Source organism: Ceratotherium simum, chromosome 17, assembly GCF_057802395.1.
Source record: "Ceratotherium simum simum isolate JZ-2026a chromosome 17, ASM5780239v1, whole genome shotgun sequence".
NCBI classification, from domain to species: Eukaryota; Metazoa; Chordata; class Mammalia; order Perissodactyla; family Rhinocerotidae; genus Ceratotherium; species Ceratotherium simum.
Genome location: NC_141916.1, coordinates 5,485,423 through 5,500,230, shown reverse-complemented (window position 1 = coordinate 5,500,230; position 14,808 = coordinate 5,485,423). Strand labels below are relative to the sequence as shown.

Below are 14,808 nucleotides of genomic sequence, written 5' to 3'. Positions count from 1 at the left end.
TTCCAATTACACAACACTGTTTTCCTTCAAAAACCTGCTGTACTACCAAGCATCAAGCCTTCACTTTTTTAAAAAAAAAACTTTTTATTTTGGAAAATTTCAAACATGTAAAAAATGTAGAGAGATTAGTATATTAAACCTGCCTGTACTGGCATTTCTTCTTCTCGTCAAAATGGAATAACAGGGTCTAAATGTATGCTTTAGCCTGAAACAACTGAAAATCAACTGAAACAACAGTCTAAGACATTGGACATCAGGCATGAAGGGCAGTGATCCCTCAGAAAAGAGGAACAAATGAGGCGAGCCTAAGGTCGCCCCAGCTTTGTCTGGAGAGGTTTCAGGCCCTGGAGCAGGGAGGGGAACCCAGTGAGCACTGCTGCTCCTCGAAGACCTGTTCTTCAGGGGCCAAAGGAACAATAAAAGAACACACTCCATTCAGAAGCATTCCTCTCAAGTGGATGGGCTGAAAATGTTCTCTGTTGAGGCAAGCAGCAGAGGTCAGCAGCAAGTCTCAATCACAAGTTGTGGGAGAGGAAGCTTTCCATACCATCAACCAAAACTCACAGCAGCCCTCTCCTCTCTGTCCCCTCTGTCCATGCGTAAGCTTCTGGGAAGAACAGGTAAGGAACATCAAAGGATACAGAAACCAAAATCTGAAAGTTTTGTAAAACACAAACCTGGTGATTCTCTACACCTGTTTCATACGCAGTTCTCTTATAACAGATAAAATGACATTTAAAGAAAGGATTGCATTGAAAAGAATGGGTCATCATAAACTGAAGTGTTCAGATCTCTGTGTCTACACCACTGCTCATATGATGTGGGACAAGAGAACATTGGTATTAAAATGACTTTTGCTGCTTAAGGAAATCAAATCTCCAGAGTAGCCTGGGCCTTGAGGCCTTGAGCCTCTTTGCAGGAATATTCCTTAAGCTTCATGATGAATTTGTAGACTCCCATTTCTCTTCTATTTATAGATAATCCTGTGGGAGTCCTATCCCTAATGTAGTTCTTTGTGTGTCACCTCAGAGTCTTCCTAACGCTATTTTGCGACATGTGGTGTCACTTTACTATTCATTCAACACACTCAACAATAAGCTAGGAGCTGGAAGGGATGCAAATTTCAGTCAGACACAGACCGCTATCTCAAAGAACATAGAGGGAGAAATAAGGCAAGCATATAAATAACCAGAATAAAAAGTACAATAATAAGTACTGTAAGAAAGTGCTTTCAGAAAGTTTTGGATATGTAAGGGATATTAGTGGTCAAGTATTCTTACTTCCTCATTTTAGAGATGAAGAAACTAAAGAAAAAAGGTTAAATGACTCATTCTGTGCAGTACAATCTACTCATGTGAGGCATCATGATGGGCTAGAAAGAATAGTGAACTTAGGGTCAGACAACCTAGGAGTGATCTTTGGATCTCGGTCCTTAATAGCTCTCATAAAGGAGAAATGATCGAAACTTCTTGAGCCTTAAGTTTTCTCATCTATAGAACCAGGACAATAATGCCTGCCTGTTAGGATTAGTGTAAAGATCTCAGGAGATAATGAGAAGATTTTGTAGACTAGGCAAATTATATTATTGAGGCAATATAAAAATGTAAAATATTACTACAATTAATTAATTGCAGAACTAGGAATAGAACTCAAATATCCTAACCTTGAGACCCTTGTCCATTATGTATTAATGTGAAATGCTCTCCATAACTTCTAGTACATTATTTAGCAATTAATCTTCTTGCATAGTTAGAGTAGAATATAATTATTAATCGTATGTATGTTGTTTACTTGAATTGTGTGATCATTCCTCATCTGTTTGAGTTATACACAAAAAAATAAAACAGATGCTCTTGCTACGAAACATTCTTGGCTAATCCTCATAGTAACATAGGATAAGAATTTTGTCCAACATTTCTCAAGACCATGTTGCATTTTCAGCCTGTTTATTCTGGCTTCTTTCTTAGAAGTAGTGTTAGTGTTGAATAAAAGTTGAGCAATTAAAAAGAAAAATAAATATCAGGAACTTTGTAGATCAAAACTAGTGAACACATCCTTGAGGCACTTTAAGAGAAGTTTAGCGATAACATCGTTATAATATTGTGTTATTTCTTTGATCTGCTAAAAAGTTGTGATGTAATCAGTTTTATATTTCTGAGTTTTCTTTCCAGTTGCTGCATGTAGCAACAAAACTAAGAAACAGGATAACTGTAAAAACTTTTGTCCTCTCCCTCACCCCATCACAGACTCCTTCCTCTTTAGGGTGGGTGAGAAAAGAGGGAACTTTTATGTGTCTATAAAAAGTTTATGTGTAAATAAAAAGTTTAATTTTATACATATTACTGCATGATTTAAGAAAAGTATTGAAGAGGTAGTATGCTGTAGTGGAAAGAACATGGAATTTGGACTCTGAGGTCATGGGTTTCGGTGTTCCATCTGACTCTTTTTGAGACTTGAATCAAGTAGCTTTTCTAACCTTGGTTTCTTTATCTGTAAAACACAAAAACTAATAAAACCCACCCCTTGGATTGTCAGAAGAATTATATGGTATTCCCAAAATAATTAAAAGGCAGCTAAAAAGACGTATATCATATTAGGAAGATAAAATAAAATTAAAATCATTTTAAAAAATGAGGCACATGAATATAAAGTTAGAAAATTTAGATGGAGTCAGCAATGAGATTAATTTATAAAATATATGCTATGGAGCTAAACACTTGCTATGGCTAGGCCACAAATTTGAGTCTGAACTTCCTAGCTGTCTCCTCAAAGAGGGAAACATGGCAAGTCACCAAACCAACAGTGCCATCCATAAGGTTAAAAACAAATTAGTAGTTTGGTGACTCCTCAAAAAGTTAAACACAGAATTACCATATAATCTGAAATTCATAGGTACATACCCCAAATAATTGAAAACAAGTATTCAAACAGATACTTGTACACCAATGTTCACAGCAGCATTAGTCACAACAACCAACAGGTAGAAACACCCAAAATATCTATCAACAGATGAAGAGATAAACAAAATGTGGTATAACTATACAATGAAGTGTTATTCAGCCATAAAAAGAAATGAAATACTAATACATTCTACATCATGGATGAAACTCAAAAACATTATGCTAAGTGAAAGGAGTCAGACACAAAAGGTCACATACCGTATGATTCCATTTATATGAAATATCCAGAATAGTTAAATCCATGGAGACAGAAAGTAGATCAGTGGTTTCCAGGGGCTGGAGAGAGGGAGAAATAGGGAATGTCTGCTTAATGGGTACAGAGTCTCCTTTGGGAGTGATGAAAATGTTTTAGAACTAGATAGAGGTCATGGTTGCACAATATTGTAAATATACTAAATGCTACTAATTGTACACTTTTAAATGGTTAATTTTATGTTATGTGAATTTCATCTCAATAAAAAATAAAACAAAGCAAAACCAAAGCAAAACCAAAACAAATGAGTTGTCTGGAAAAGTGCAACTATTTCTAATAGTGAGACCAGAAAGGACATTTTTTAAGGGAATGAACCCTCAGCAAAATTTTTATTTGAACATAATGTTGGGTTTCATATCATTCTTTAGAAGGTCCTTCAATACGAGCTGGTGTCATCACTATGAAGGGTAATATGGTGAAAGGTATTTTACTGGGAACTGGGGGAAGTACAGGGTTAGGAATGTGGCCCAAGGTACACTGGTCTCTGATGAGCAGGCTTAAGGCAGAGATGAAATTAAAAACATCTAGAGGAAGAGATGAACCGCCTATCCTTCTGCAATCCTCGTAAATGTTTCCCTTAGTCAAATGTTTGGAAGCTCTAGCAGGAGTCAGTTTGGGATTGCATTCCCTCTCAAGCATTTGGGTGCAGTTTGCCAATCTAGAGCCTCATGCTTTCAAGTTAGCCAATCTGGAAGCAGGAATAAGATCCATTGGTAATGAGGAGAATGCTGGGAGTGAGCAGTGACAGAGCTGAGACAGTGAAGGTTCTCCTGAGGAAGTGCTGGGTCTGCTCAAACACCCAAACAAGGGTCATTACAATCCCACACAGTTCCATGCAATAAATCACACCCTCAATATCTTCAAGGAGGAAGAGTTTCTTATAGACAACAGGAGGCCATTTATATAAAAGCTCTTTGTAAAGTGTAAATTTTATATCAATTGTAGTTTTCATTGTTATTAATATCTGGCTATAATACCTAACATGTAAACAACAGATTTGAACAGCATTTTCACATACCAAATTCATTTATCATTCTCAACAAATACTTATTGGATATTAATTGTGTGCCAAGGAGGGTAGACAATATTATCAACATTTTAGAAAAGAATAAATTAAGGTTTTGAGAGCCTAAGATTTGCCCTAAGTCATATGACTTGGAGACTCAAGAACTTTAGTTCCTAGGTCATTCCAAACCTTGCTGCCCCCAAGAGCTGAAATGACCAAGGACTAAGGTGGCCAAGCCCTTCATCTTCATTAACTATTAAATGTGATTATTTAATGCCTTGGGCAAAGTTTTACCACTTCCATATCTGTCTGTACAGGGGTATTTTCTTGAACTGCTCTTACATGGAGTTCTCAGGAGCCACGCTACCAAGCACACACAATGCTCGGCTTTACACTACTGGCCCACATTTAGTGAGTGCACATTGTGTGTTAGGCATGGTGCTAAGCATTATGCAGACATATTCTCATTTAACCCTTAAAATAGCCTGCTGAGGAAGGTTTATCATCCCTCTTTTGTTTATACAGAAACTAAGGCTCAGAAAGAGTAAACACCTTGCCCAAAGTCACAGGCAGAAAGACAAATGGTCTGACAATCCTTATAGGAAGATATTTAAAGGTTCATGAAAATCAGAGGCTGAACCAATAGACTTCTATGATTCCTACCTGAAGAACCAGTAGGGTGTGGAACAAATATTGAACTAAGAGTAAATGTAAGAGACAGGGCTGGGTCCACATCCAGTTTTGTTTAACTCCAAAGCTCACAGCTTAACCACCCTGCTATACTAAGACACAGGTCCAGTAAGTTTGTAATCATTTGATTTCCCACCCAGAAAATTATGGTAATAAATTCTGTGTCATTATCATCATAGTGGCTAAAATGGACTGGGCCAAACAGTCTTAAGTGCTTAACAGTCATAGATTCAGGAACATCTGTAGATTTTAAAGTCTCCTGATAAGGACAAGGAAGTGACCCTCCACATAAAAGTTTTTTTGAGATGGCAAGCTTTTGCTACGAGAAGTCGAAAATTCAAGTTACTGAGTATTACTGTGCTGTTGGACTCAGGATGTTGAAAAGCTGGTATCTATGCTTCTGATTAACATTTGTTTTGGTTCAGATGTGTATAACGCAATAGGGTAAAACAATTCATTAGACAAAAAATTATTATAATGTGCCAGATATCGTGCTAGGTGCCACCGTGTAGCTGCTACGGTTTAAGTACTGAAGAAGTGTCAGCTCTGCCAGGGTTTGAGGAAAAGGGAAGCCACCTTTACCAAATTGGGCAAGTTTCACCTCTCTGGGATTCATTTCCTATTCTGTAAAGGAGGGGGTTGGCTATCCAGGTCTCAAATGTCTCCGGTTTTTTGATTTTGTGTGAAGTCTTCTCCTCCTCCTCTGCACTATTCCCATGTCAAAATATTCAACTCATACCATCCTAGCTCTGCAATTCATTGCAATGTGGGAGTGAAGTAGGGAATAACAGAAGCAAGGCTCCTCTGCTCAGGGAGCGGACAGTTCAAAGGAATAAGACAATAAATAATTAAGTAAATATTATCATTTAAAAAATACATAAAAAGTCATTAACAATTAATAATTAAATAAATAACTGTAGGTTGGAAAGGTGCTAAGAAGGAAATAAGTAGCATGGCTTGTTGTCTTTTTTTCATAGAACGAAGCAAATGAGAAGGCTCTTTCAATTACAAGAATGACAACCTATCGAGGTCATCAGATTTTAAAAAGGGAAAAAATGATCATACCTTACAACCAACTAAGGAATGACTAGCCATTCCTCTTGAAGAAAACTGTGTTGGGACTGGTGTATCTACTCCGTCTCTTTCTTTTGGAATGGAAGTGGAGAGGCTTCTCAAAAAGAGCAGCGAGAGAAACTCACTTTTTTTTGTTTGTAAGTCAAGCGGAAAGACAACGTGAAAAGAGAACCAGGAGTCAGCCAGGGATTGCCAATCTAGTCTGGCCCTCAGGGTTTCTTTTAGTCTCTCCGGGCTCCCTCGGCAGCGGGAATCTGGATGGAAAGAAAGCGAATGCCGTGAACTTCAAGGCAGATTTCCTTTCAGTTATTACCGCCCGGTGGCAGGAGCCCGGGAAGAAGAGGTCAAGGTGTGGTTTAGCGAGAGGCAGCTCGGGGGGAAGGCGCAGGGCAGGGCAGGGCAGCGCAGAGACCGCAGCAGAGGGCGACAGCACGGAGGGGGCACGCGCCGGCCCCAGGTGAGCGCGCAGACCGCCGGCCGGCCGCGGGCGCCGCGCGCCGCTCAGGTGGCGCTTCCCGCTCAGGTGAGCTCCTCCCGCCCTCCCATTGGCCGAGGCGCCGGGCGCCGGGAGGGCGACGCAGCCGGTCTAGTTCAGGGTCTAGGGCGGCGCGTCACTTCCGGGAGCGCGGAGCTTGTAAAACACCCTGGAGAGAAAATGGCGGCGGCAGCGGCTTCGGCGCCTCAGCAGCTCTCGGATGAGGAGCTTTTCTCGCAGCTCCGCCGTTACGGCCTGTCTCCGGGCCCCGTGACGGAGAGCACGCGCCCGGTCTACCTCAAGAAGCTGAAGAAGCTTCGCGAGGAGGAGCAGCAGCAGCACCGGCCCGGGGGCCGCGGCAGCAAGACGCGGAACAGCAATAACAATAACACGGCCGCCGCCACGGGCGCCGCCGCGGGACCGGCGGGGGCGGCGGGGCTGGGGGGCCGGCCGGGGTCGGGCGACCTCTCCTACCTGCGGACTGCGGGCGGCCTGGGCCGGGCCGCGGCCTCGGGCCCCGAGAGCCCCCTGGGAGGGGGAGGGCCCGGGGCCGCCGCGGCCGCCCCCACGGCCGGCAGCAAAGTGCTGCTGGGCTTCAGCTCGGACGAGTCGGACGCCGAGGCCAGTCCCCGGGACCAGGCCGGCGGCGGCGGCGGCGGGGGCGGCGGCAGGCGAGACCGGGCTGCGCTCCAGCCGCGGGCGCTCCGGCCGCCGGCGGCGCCGCTGGCCGCCAGCGAGGGGACCAGCAGCAGCCCGGCTGAGCGCAGGAAGCCCCACTCGTGGTGGGGGGCGCGGAGGCCGGCGGCGCCCGAGACCCCGGCGGGGCGGGACGGGGCCGCGGAGGGCGAGGGCGGGGAGGGCGAGGACGGCGGGGACCGGGACGCCGAGGCCGAGCAGCCGCCGTGGGCGAGCCGCGCCGTGAACGGCAGCCGGCTTCTCCCCTACAGCTGCCGGGAGAACTACTCGGACTCGGAGGAGGAGGACGACGACGACGTGGCCGCGGCCAGGCAGGTGCTGAAGGACGACTCCCTGTCCCGGCCCCGACCCCGACGGAGCCACGGCAAGCCTCTGTCCCCGCCGCCGGCCAGAGCCGCCGGCGGCCGCGCGGAGCCCTCCGCTCCGGGAGGGGGAGGAATCGCGATGAATGACAGGGCGGCGGCCGCCGGCGGTCTAGACAGGGGCCGGAGCCTCGAGGAGGCGGCGGCGGAGCAGGGAGGAGGGTGTGATCCGCTGGACGCCAGCCCCGTTCCTCGATTCCGTGTCAACGCCAAGAAGCTGGCCCCTCTCCTGCCCCCGCCGCTGGCGGACGTGGACTCCACCTTGGATTCCTCCACGGGCTCCCTGCTCAAAACCAATAATCATATCGGCGGGGGGGCCTTCGGCGTGGACTCCCCCAGGATTTTTTCCAACAGCCTCCCTCCCAGTGCGGCGGCGGCCGCCCCGAGTTCACTCAGGATCAATCACTCCAATCACACGGGCTCGAATCACACCTACCTGAAAAACACCTACAGCAAACCGAAGCTGTCCGAACCCGAGGAGGAACTTCTCCAGCAATTTAAACGCGAGGAGGTGTCCCCGACGGGGGGTTTCAGTGCCCACTACTTGTCGATGTTTCTCTTGACTGCTGCCTGCTTGTTCTTTCTAATACTGGGACTGACTTACCTAGGAATGAGAGGGACAGGAGCATCCGAGGATGGAGGACTCAGCAGTAAGTATTAACCCCCGGGTCAGGTAACAAAGGGCGGGGTGGGAGGGGTCCTCTCTAAGCGCACTTGGCATTTTACGTGCGGTGACTTCTGTCTGCAGGGACCTGTGAGAATAGTGAAACGCAACAGATGGAGTGTATTTGGGTCATCTTTCCTTAAGAAAGAACATTATTACCATTGTCAGAAGGACGATCCCATGGCTGGTTTTTAAAGTTTTTCTGTATGATGTATTGGGAAATTGAAAACATCTTGTAAAGGAACAAAATATTACAAGCCTGTTAGTAAAATGCATTTATGTGTGTGACTTAAAGTTTCTTTTAGCCTTAAATAACTAGATGTGCAGATGCCAATTAACAGTTTCGAAATACTTTGATTGTTAAGGGGCAACATAAATGCAGTGTTTTTTCAAATTGACTTGTGACTCTAAAAGGAAATGTAAGATCTCTTGAAATTTTGGTTAAATATTTTGTAGTGTTAAGTGTACATGTAGGTAGTTCTGTAATTTCTTTAAAGTGAATGAATATAGAAAGGAAGGCACACCTCTAAATTGATTTCCCAGCCCAAAGCACCTCACCTCCCACCAGTGAAACAAGTAGTGGTTGGGCAGTGCAGCAGTTTGCAGTCAGATTTATCTGAATTGGTTTCCAGGCCCTGCCATTGACTTGCTAGAGGGCTGTAGGCAGGTGTGTTCATTCATTCATTAAGGCAGCAGCATTTATGCTGAGCATACAGCAGTGATGGCTCAGAGTCTCTCTGTCCTTCAGCACAAGAGGAAGATGAATACAGATCATTTTGTGTTCTGTGAAGGAAGCAAGGATGGAGTGATTGGTGTACACTGCTTTAGAGATGCTGAGAGTAGGTACTGTTTGAGATGAGAACTGCAGCAGAAGGAGACAGCCTTGTAGCGAGACAGGAGAGCATTCTGGGCAGAGATTATAAGAGGAAAGGCCTTCAGTTGAGCAGGAGTCTTGCTGTGGGTTAGAGTGGTTAGAGCACCATGAGCAGGGGGGGTGAGCGAGAGTTTGAGCTTCCCTTTCCTCATCTGTAAAATGATGCTGATATTGATCAGAGTGATGCCTGTCAAGATTAAAGAGAGAAAGTAAATTTAGTGGGTGATGGACTGCTGAACACATAACTTCTCAATATGTCCCTCTCCCCACTTGCCCTGAAACTTCCTACCTTTTTCACTCAACGTGAATTCACTGTGTCATTTGTATTTGTAAAATTGGCTTACTATTATTAATTTTATTTCAAAATAGCTAATGATGCAGTTAGCAGACTTAGCTAAAGAGTAGGAGTCAAAATAGTGTAAGCTTTGATTTGGATATAACCAATTCTAAGATAGTCAAATAATAGATTATTACTGTATTGCTTAATTAGAGGGGTTAAAGAGGACTGAAATCCAGCACTCACTTTAATTGGTACCCTGGGAGCAAGAGTGATATGTTGTGTCCTGCTCCAGATATTTGGGAGAAAAAAGGAATGAGGTCACACCAGAAGTTAAACTGGTAAACTTTACATACATTAAATGATGTTACCTATCAGCAGTACTTATCTGCATCTCTGTTTCTCTAACACACCAGCTCTCTGACCTGGCCCTTTTCTAAGAGCTAAGCGCTTTACACATATTATCTCAGTGAATCTTCCAACAACTCACAGAGGCGGATAGTGTTATCCTCATTTCATAGATGAGGACAGTGAGACTCAAGGAAGTTGAGAAATATACCCACAGTTGAACAGCTAGTGAGTGATAGGCCAAAATTTGGTTTTGATTTTTTTTTCAACTACAGAGCCCATGTTCTTAACATTGCTTTAGGTGTTGTTTGTAGAGAGCTTTCTAAATAAGAGAGTACTTTTATTTTATTAGGATTAAGAAAATAATTGAATATTTGATAGGATTTTATGCAGAATGATTGATGAGCACAATTCTCAATTAAGGTGACTGTCATATCTCACTGTTAAGATGAGTGACTAATGTTTTCTTCGGTACTAATATTTCAAATGGAATAGAAAAGGATAGGACCGCTAGGATTTTGGTACCCCCCCCTCACCTCCACCAATGTGGAAGGAAGGAAATTATAGTGTTTTGCATTTTAATAAATGGTAAATGTGAGGTAGCCAGGGTGATCGAGAGAACAGAGGCTTAGAGGTAGAGGATCTGGGTCTAGGACTTGTGAAAATGACCTTAGTCAAATTCCTTAACCTCTGAGCCTGTTTCTCTTATATTAGATGGGAATAATAATTTCTGCTGTCTATGGGGTTATTGTGAGGATCAGATGAGATAGTTTGTTAAACATAAAGTGGTATTCAAAAGTTTAGATAAAATTTGTTGTATTCCTGGTAAACTACAGTATATATGTGAAGAGAAATAGTTGTTTCTGTAAATGATTTAGTAATGTATTTCTTACCTACTCAACATTTTTTATTAAATTCCATTAAATGCACATTGTAGAGATGGATATAGAAACTTGAATCAAAGTGTCATGAGTCCTTAAATATATTATAGACTTGATCTATTGTATAGCTTTGTGGAAACAGGTGCCTGCTGGTTCACTTAGTCTGCACACCTAATGGTGAATCATTTTCACTCCCTGTGTTTCTGTATTCCGGATCCTTTGTCATATTATAATGGTTAACTGATGCTTAACCATAGGGTTCATTGGTCAGTGTGCTTAAGGAAATAGTTTTACTTTGAGTAATAATTTCACCAGAAGATTATAGGTTTTATATAAGAGTAAACTTTAGTAAGCTTTTATGAGTTATTATTTAAATTATGTATAAGATATAGTAGATTAACCTTTTAAATAGTTCTTAATCATTTATCTTTGAAAATTTTTCATCAATATCCTAGTTTTATTAGTTAGGTTGCTATGAGTCTCTGGTTTCTCATCTGTGAGACTAGGGAATTGGTTAGATAAGCTCTAAGTTCTTTCCAGCTGTAAGGTTTAAGATCCTAACTTTGAACTGCCCTACCACAACAACTCAAGCATCAGCCTGCAATCAGATTAGATGATGACAACCCACCAAAAGAAAATAGGCAGAATGGATTGACTGTCTTAGGTTCATATGATCTTTATTAAAAACTGTCTTTCAATTACAAAAGACATGATTTTTGTAGAGTATTTGAATAGAAATCTATGAAGCAAAAAATGAATGGGTATTGTCAACCTCTCCTCCTAGTCTCACTCACCCCTGGTGTAAATAAGTTCAAATAGTAACTCCTTTTAGAACTGTCTTAATGTTTTTCAGTGTTTTTCTAAATGCTACATTCATATATACGTGTGTGTGTGTACACATTTTCATTCAACAGTAGAGTGCCTACTGTGTGCCAAGCACTGTTTTAAGCAGCAGGGATATGTGGTGAACAAGGCAGATGAGATCGCTCTTCTCATGGAGCTTACATGGTAAGGGGAAGATGGACAAGTAAACAAATAAGAATTTCAGATAGTGATAGTTGCTAATACAAGGTAATGGTAGTAACTTTGGGGGGCTGGGGTAGAGAGGTATGCAATATTACATAAAGGTGGGCAGGCCTCTCTAAAGAGGTGATTTTGAATTGAGATCTGAAAGGAACTAGCCATTGACAGTCGGGGAGAAGAGCATTCTAGGCAGAAGTAACAGCAAGTGCAAAATCCCCAAGGCAGGGGCCGGCCTGGTGGCTCAGTGGTTAAGTGCTCACCCTCCGCTTTGGGGGCCCAGGGTTCGCAGGTTCGGATCCAGGGCACGCACCGTCGCACCGCTTGTTAGGCCATGCTGTGGCGGCGTCACATATAAGGTGGAGGAAGGTGGGGACGGATGTTAGCCCAGGGCCAGTCTTCCTCACGACAACAGGAGAGGATTGGCATCGGATGTTAGCTCAGGGCTAGTCCTCCTCACAAAAAAAGAAAGAAAGAAAGAAAAATCCCCGAGGCAAGAGCAAGCTTGGCCTGTTGAAGCATCAGAATAGAATAGCCGATGTGACTGTGGCTTAGTGATGAGGGGGAGAAGGGCCTTTGATGAAGTCGGAACTAGGCAGGGGCCAGGTCATCAAGGACCTAAAGGCCTTGAGGGCCACAGAAAGGAGTCAAGTTTTATTTTAAGTGACATCATACTGTACGTATTCTGCAACTTGTTTTTTCACTTAATGTTATACCATGGGTAACGTTCCATATACTAAGTTTTTAAGTACAGAGGAGGCATAATTTAAAAGCCTCGCTCTCCACTGGTCCCTTTCTCATCCTATAAAAATGCTAAAATCTCTGTCATCCCCAAACTGTTGTTCTTCAACCCTCTGTTCTTCCGTAGCTGTTACTCTCTTGTCAGCCAAGATTAATTATCTCTTTCCTCCTCTGCCATTCACTCAACCCGTCTGGTTTAGCTTCTTTACCATCCATTCCTGTGTAACCTCTGCGTCAAGTCACCAGTTTCTCAATTGCCAAATCCAAGAGAGGCTTTAAAGTTCTTACCTTCACCTCCTTGGTACATTCAATACGTTGACAGCTCCCTTCTTCATGAAATTCTCTCCTTTCCAAACTTCTGTATCACCACTCTCTCCTAGTGTTCATTTACTCCTGTCTGCCTGTGTGCTAAATTTTGGTGTCCCAAGCTCTCGTCTTTGGCTCTATCCTTTTGTACCGTTTCCCCAGGCAGTTTCATCCACTCTCCTGGCTGATACCACCCAGTCTCATCTTTTCACCTTAGCTTCTCTCTCCTGAGTTCTAGACTTAGCTGTTCGTTTATTAGATAAGTTTTTCTATTTTTCAATTTTTCAGAAGTACCAACACTGTCTGTACTCATCAGCTTTCCTTACTTGCACCTTGTTTCTGCCCTCTTCCCTATTTTAGTTGATGGTCCTTTCATGCACCCAGAGCTCAAGCTAGAAACTTTGAGTTTAGCTAGATTGCTTCCTTTCCTTCGTCTTCTTACCAAACCTCAAACCTCAATCTAATTGGTTACCAAGTTCTGTAGTTCTGCCTCCTACATATCTTTTGAATCAGTTTTTTTCTCTCCATCACCATTGCTCTACGTCTTTTGTCTGAACTGTTCCAGTAGCCTTCTAATGGGTGTCCCTGCTTCTAGGCTATAGCTCTTCCAGTCCGTTTTTCAGTGCCAGAGCGGTATTTCTAAAACACAACTGCAGTAATGCACTCTCTTGCTTAAAATTACTCAATGGCTGTCCCTTAATTATTGGATAAAATCTAAACTCCTTGGCTGAATGTTCATGATCTGACTATGCCTGCTTTTTCTAGCTTCATTTCCTACCTCTCCCTCTTATCACACTTGACTTTCTGGAAAACTGGAACTTGCTGGAACACTAATTGCTGTTCATCATGAAATTTTGTGCCTTATGCCTTTGCACATATTATTCCCCTCTTTGGCAAGGATGTTTCTTTCTCTCTATTAACTGCTATTCATTTTTAAAAGTGTCACCTCTGGATATCGTCTCTGACCCCCGGGCTTCTTTACCCTAGAGTTTGGCCCATCGTTCTCTGCTCAAATAAGATCTTATGCATCCTTCATAGCATTTATTACAGTGTATTATAATTCCGTATGTCCACTGTGTCAGACAGATTACAGCTCCTTGAGGTAATGTTTCTATAGGAGGACTTGAATACACTGGTAAAGGACAAAGGCTTTTCAGTCGGTTCTGAGTTTGAATCTCATTTTTCTCTCTTATACCTGCTGTGTGACTTTATTGATACTCAGTTGCTTCGTATTACAAATGAAGATGATAATACTTGCCTCAAGGTGGCTTTAAGCCTTACATGAGATAATAATATGTATATTTAGTGTTGTTGCCTGGCATATGGAGATCGCTTAGTAGATGGAAGTCACATTAGTATCCTTGGCACAAATTCATTACTCAGTACATATTTGTTGAACACATGGTCACGTATCAGGTACCCAAGATACATGCACTGATTAACTCATCATCTACCTCTGTAATTGGTTACCTCCTCCGTACCTAACTTAATACTCAGTACTGAGAAGGATACGAAAGAAATCTCATTCCTGCAGAAGCCTCCACTCCACTAAACATAGTCACGGGAAATGGGTAAGAAACATACAAGATATGTGATATGTGCCATACTTTTATTAAAGGGGAAAATTCACTATGAGCTGGATCAGTCTCACGTGATCAAAAGCCCTGATTCCAAATTTGGACTTGATTCTGTGAGTTGAGCAATGGGAATCCATGGAGGTTTTAAAGTAGAGGACTAGCATGATCAAATTGATCTTTTAAGAAGGATAAACAGGTGGTAGGACAGGTGATGGAGTGCCAGGATTGGATAGAACGAGTGGGGTAATAGGCACTAGAAGCAGACATGGAGTGGTGAAAACCTGAAGGAGGTTGATAACTGTGGGGACAGAGTAGGGTCTGGGATTGAGAATCCATTTGAGAAAGAAAAATAGTGCTTGGTGACTGTTTGGAGACAGAGAATAAAGGAGAAGTAAGCGTCAAAGATTATTCTGTGGTCATGAGCCTGGATGACTGAGAGAGTAGTGATACCATGGACAGGAATTAGAGATGTTGAAAGGGATCTTGTTTGGGGAAAGGTGGTATAGAGAAAATGAGTTTATGTGGGGCTTGTTTTTTGAGTCGTTCAAGTAGAAATATCCTGTAGGCTGTTGTACTTGCATAATACGGTTAAAGATGAGAGACC

At 43.0% G+C, this 14,808-nt stretch overlaps 1 protein-coding gene across 1 annotated transcript in view; it reads left to right on the top strand.

Annotated features, from left to right (window-relative positions):
- Positions 1 to 6,616: 6,616 nt before the first annotated feature.
- LEMD3 (LEM domain containing 3) overlaps positions 6,617 to 14,808 on the top strand; it is a 67,115-nt gene continuing 58,923 nt past the window's right edge. The window contains exon 1 of the mRNA XM_087442068.1: positions 6,617 to 8,166. Coding sequence (XP_087298194.1) covers positions 6,639 to 8,166 — 1,528 coding nt within the window. The 5' untranslated portion in view covers positions 6,617 to 6,638. The remainder of the gene's footprint in view (positions 8,167 to 14,808) is intronic.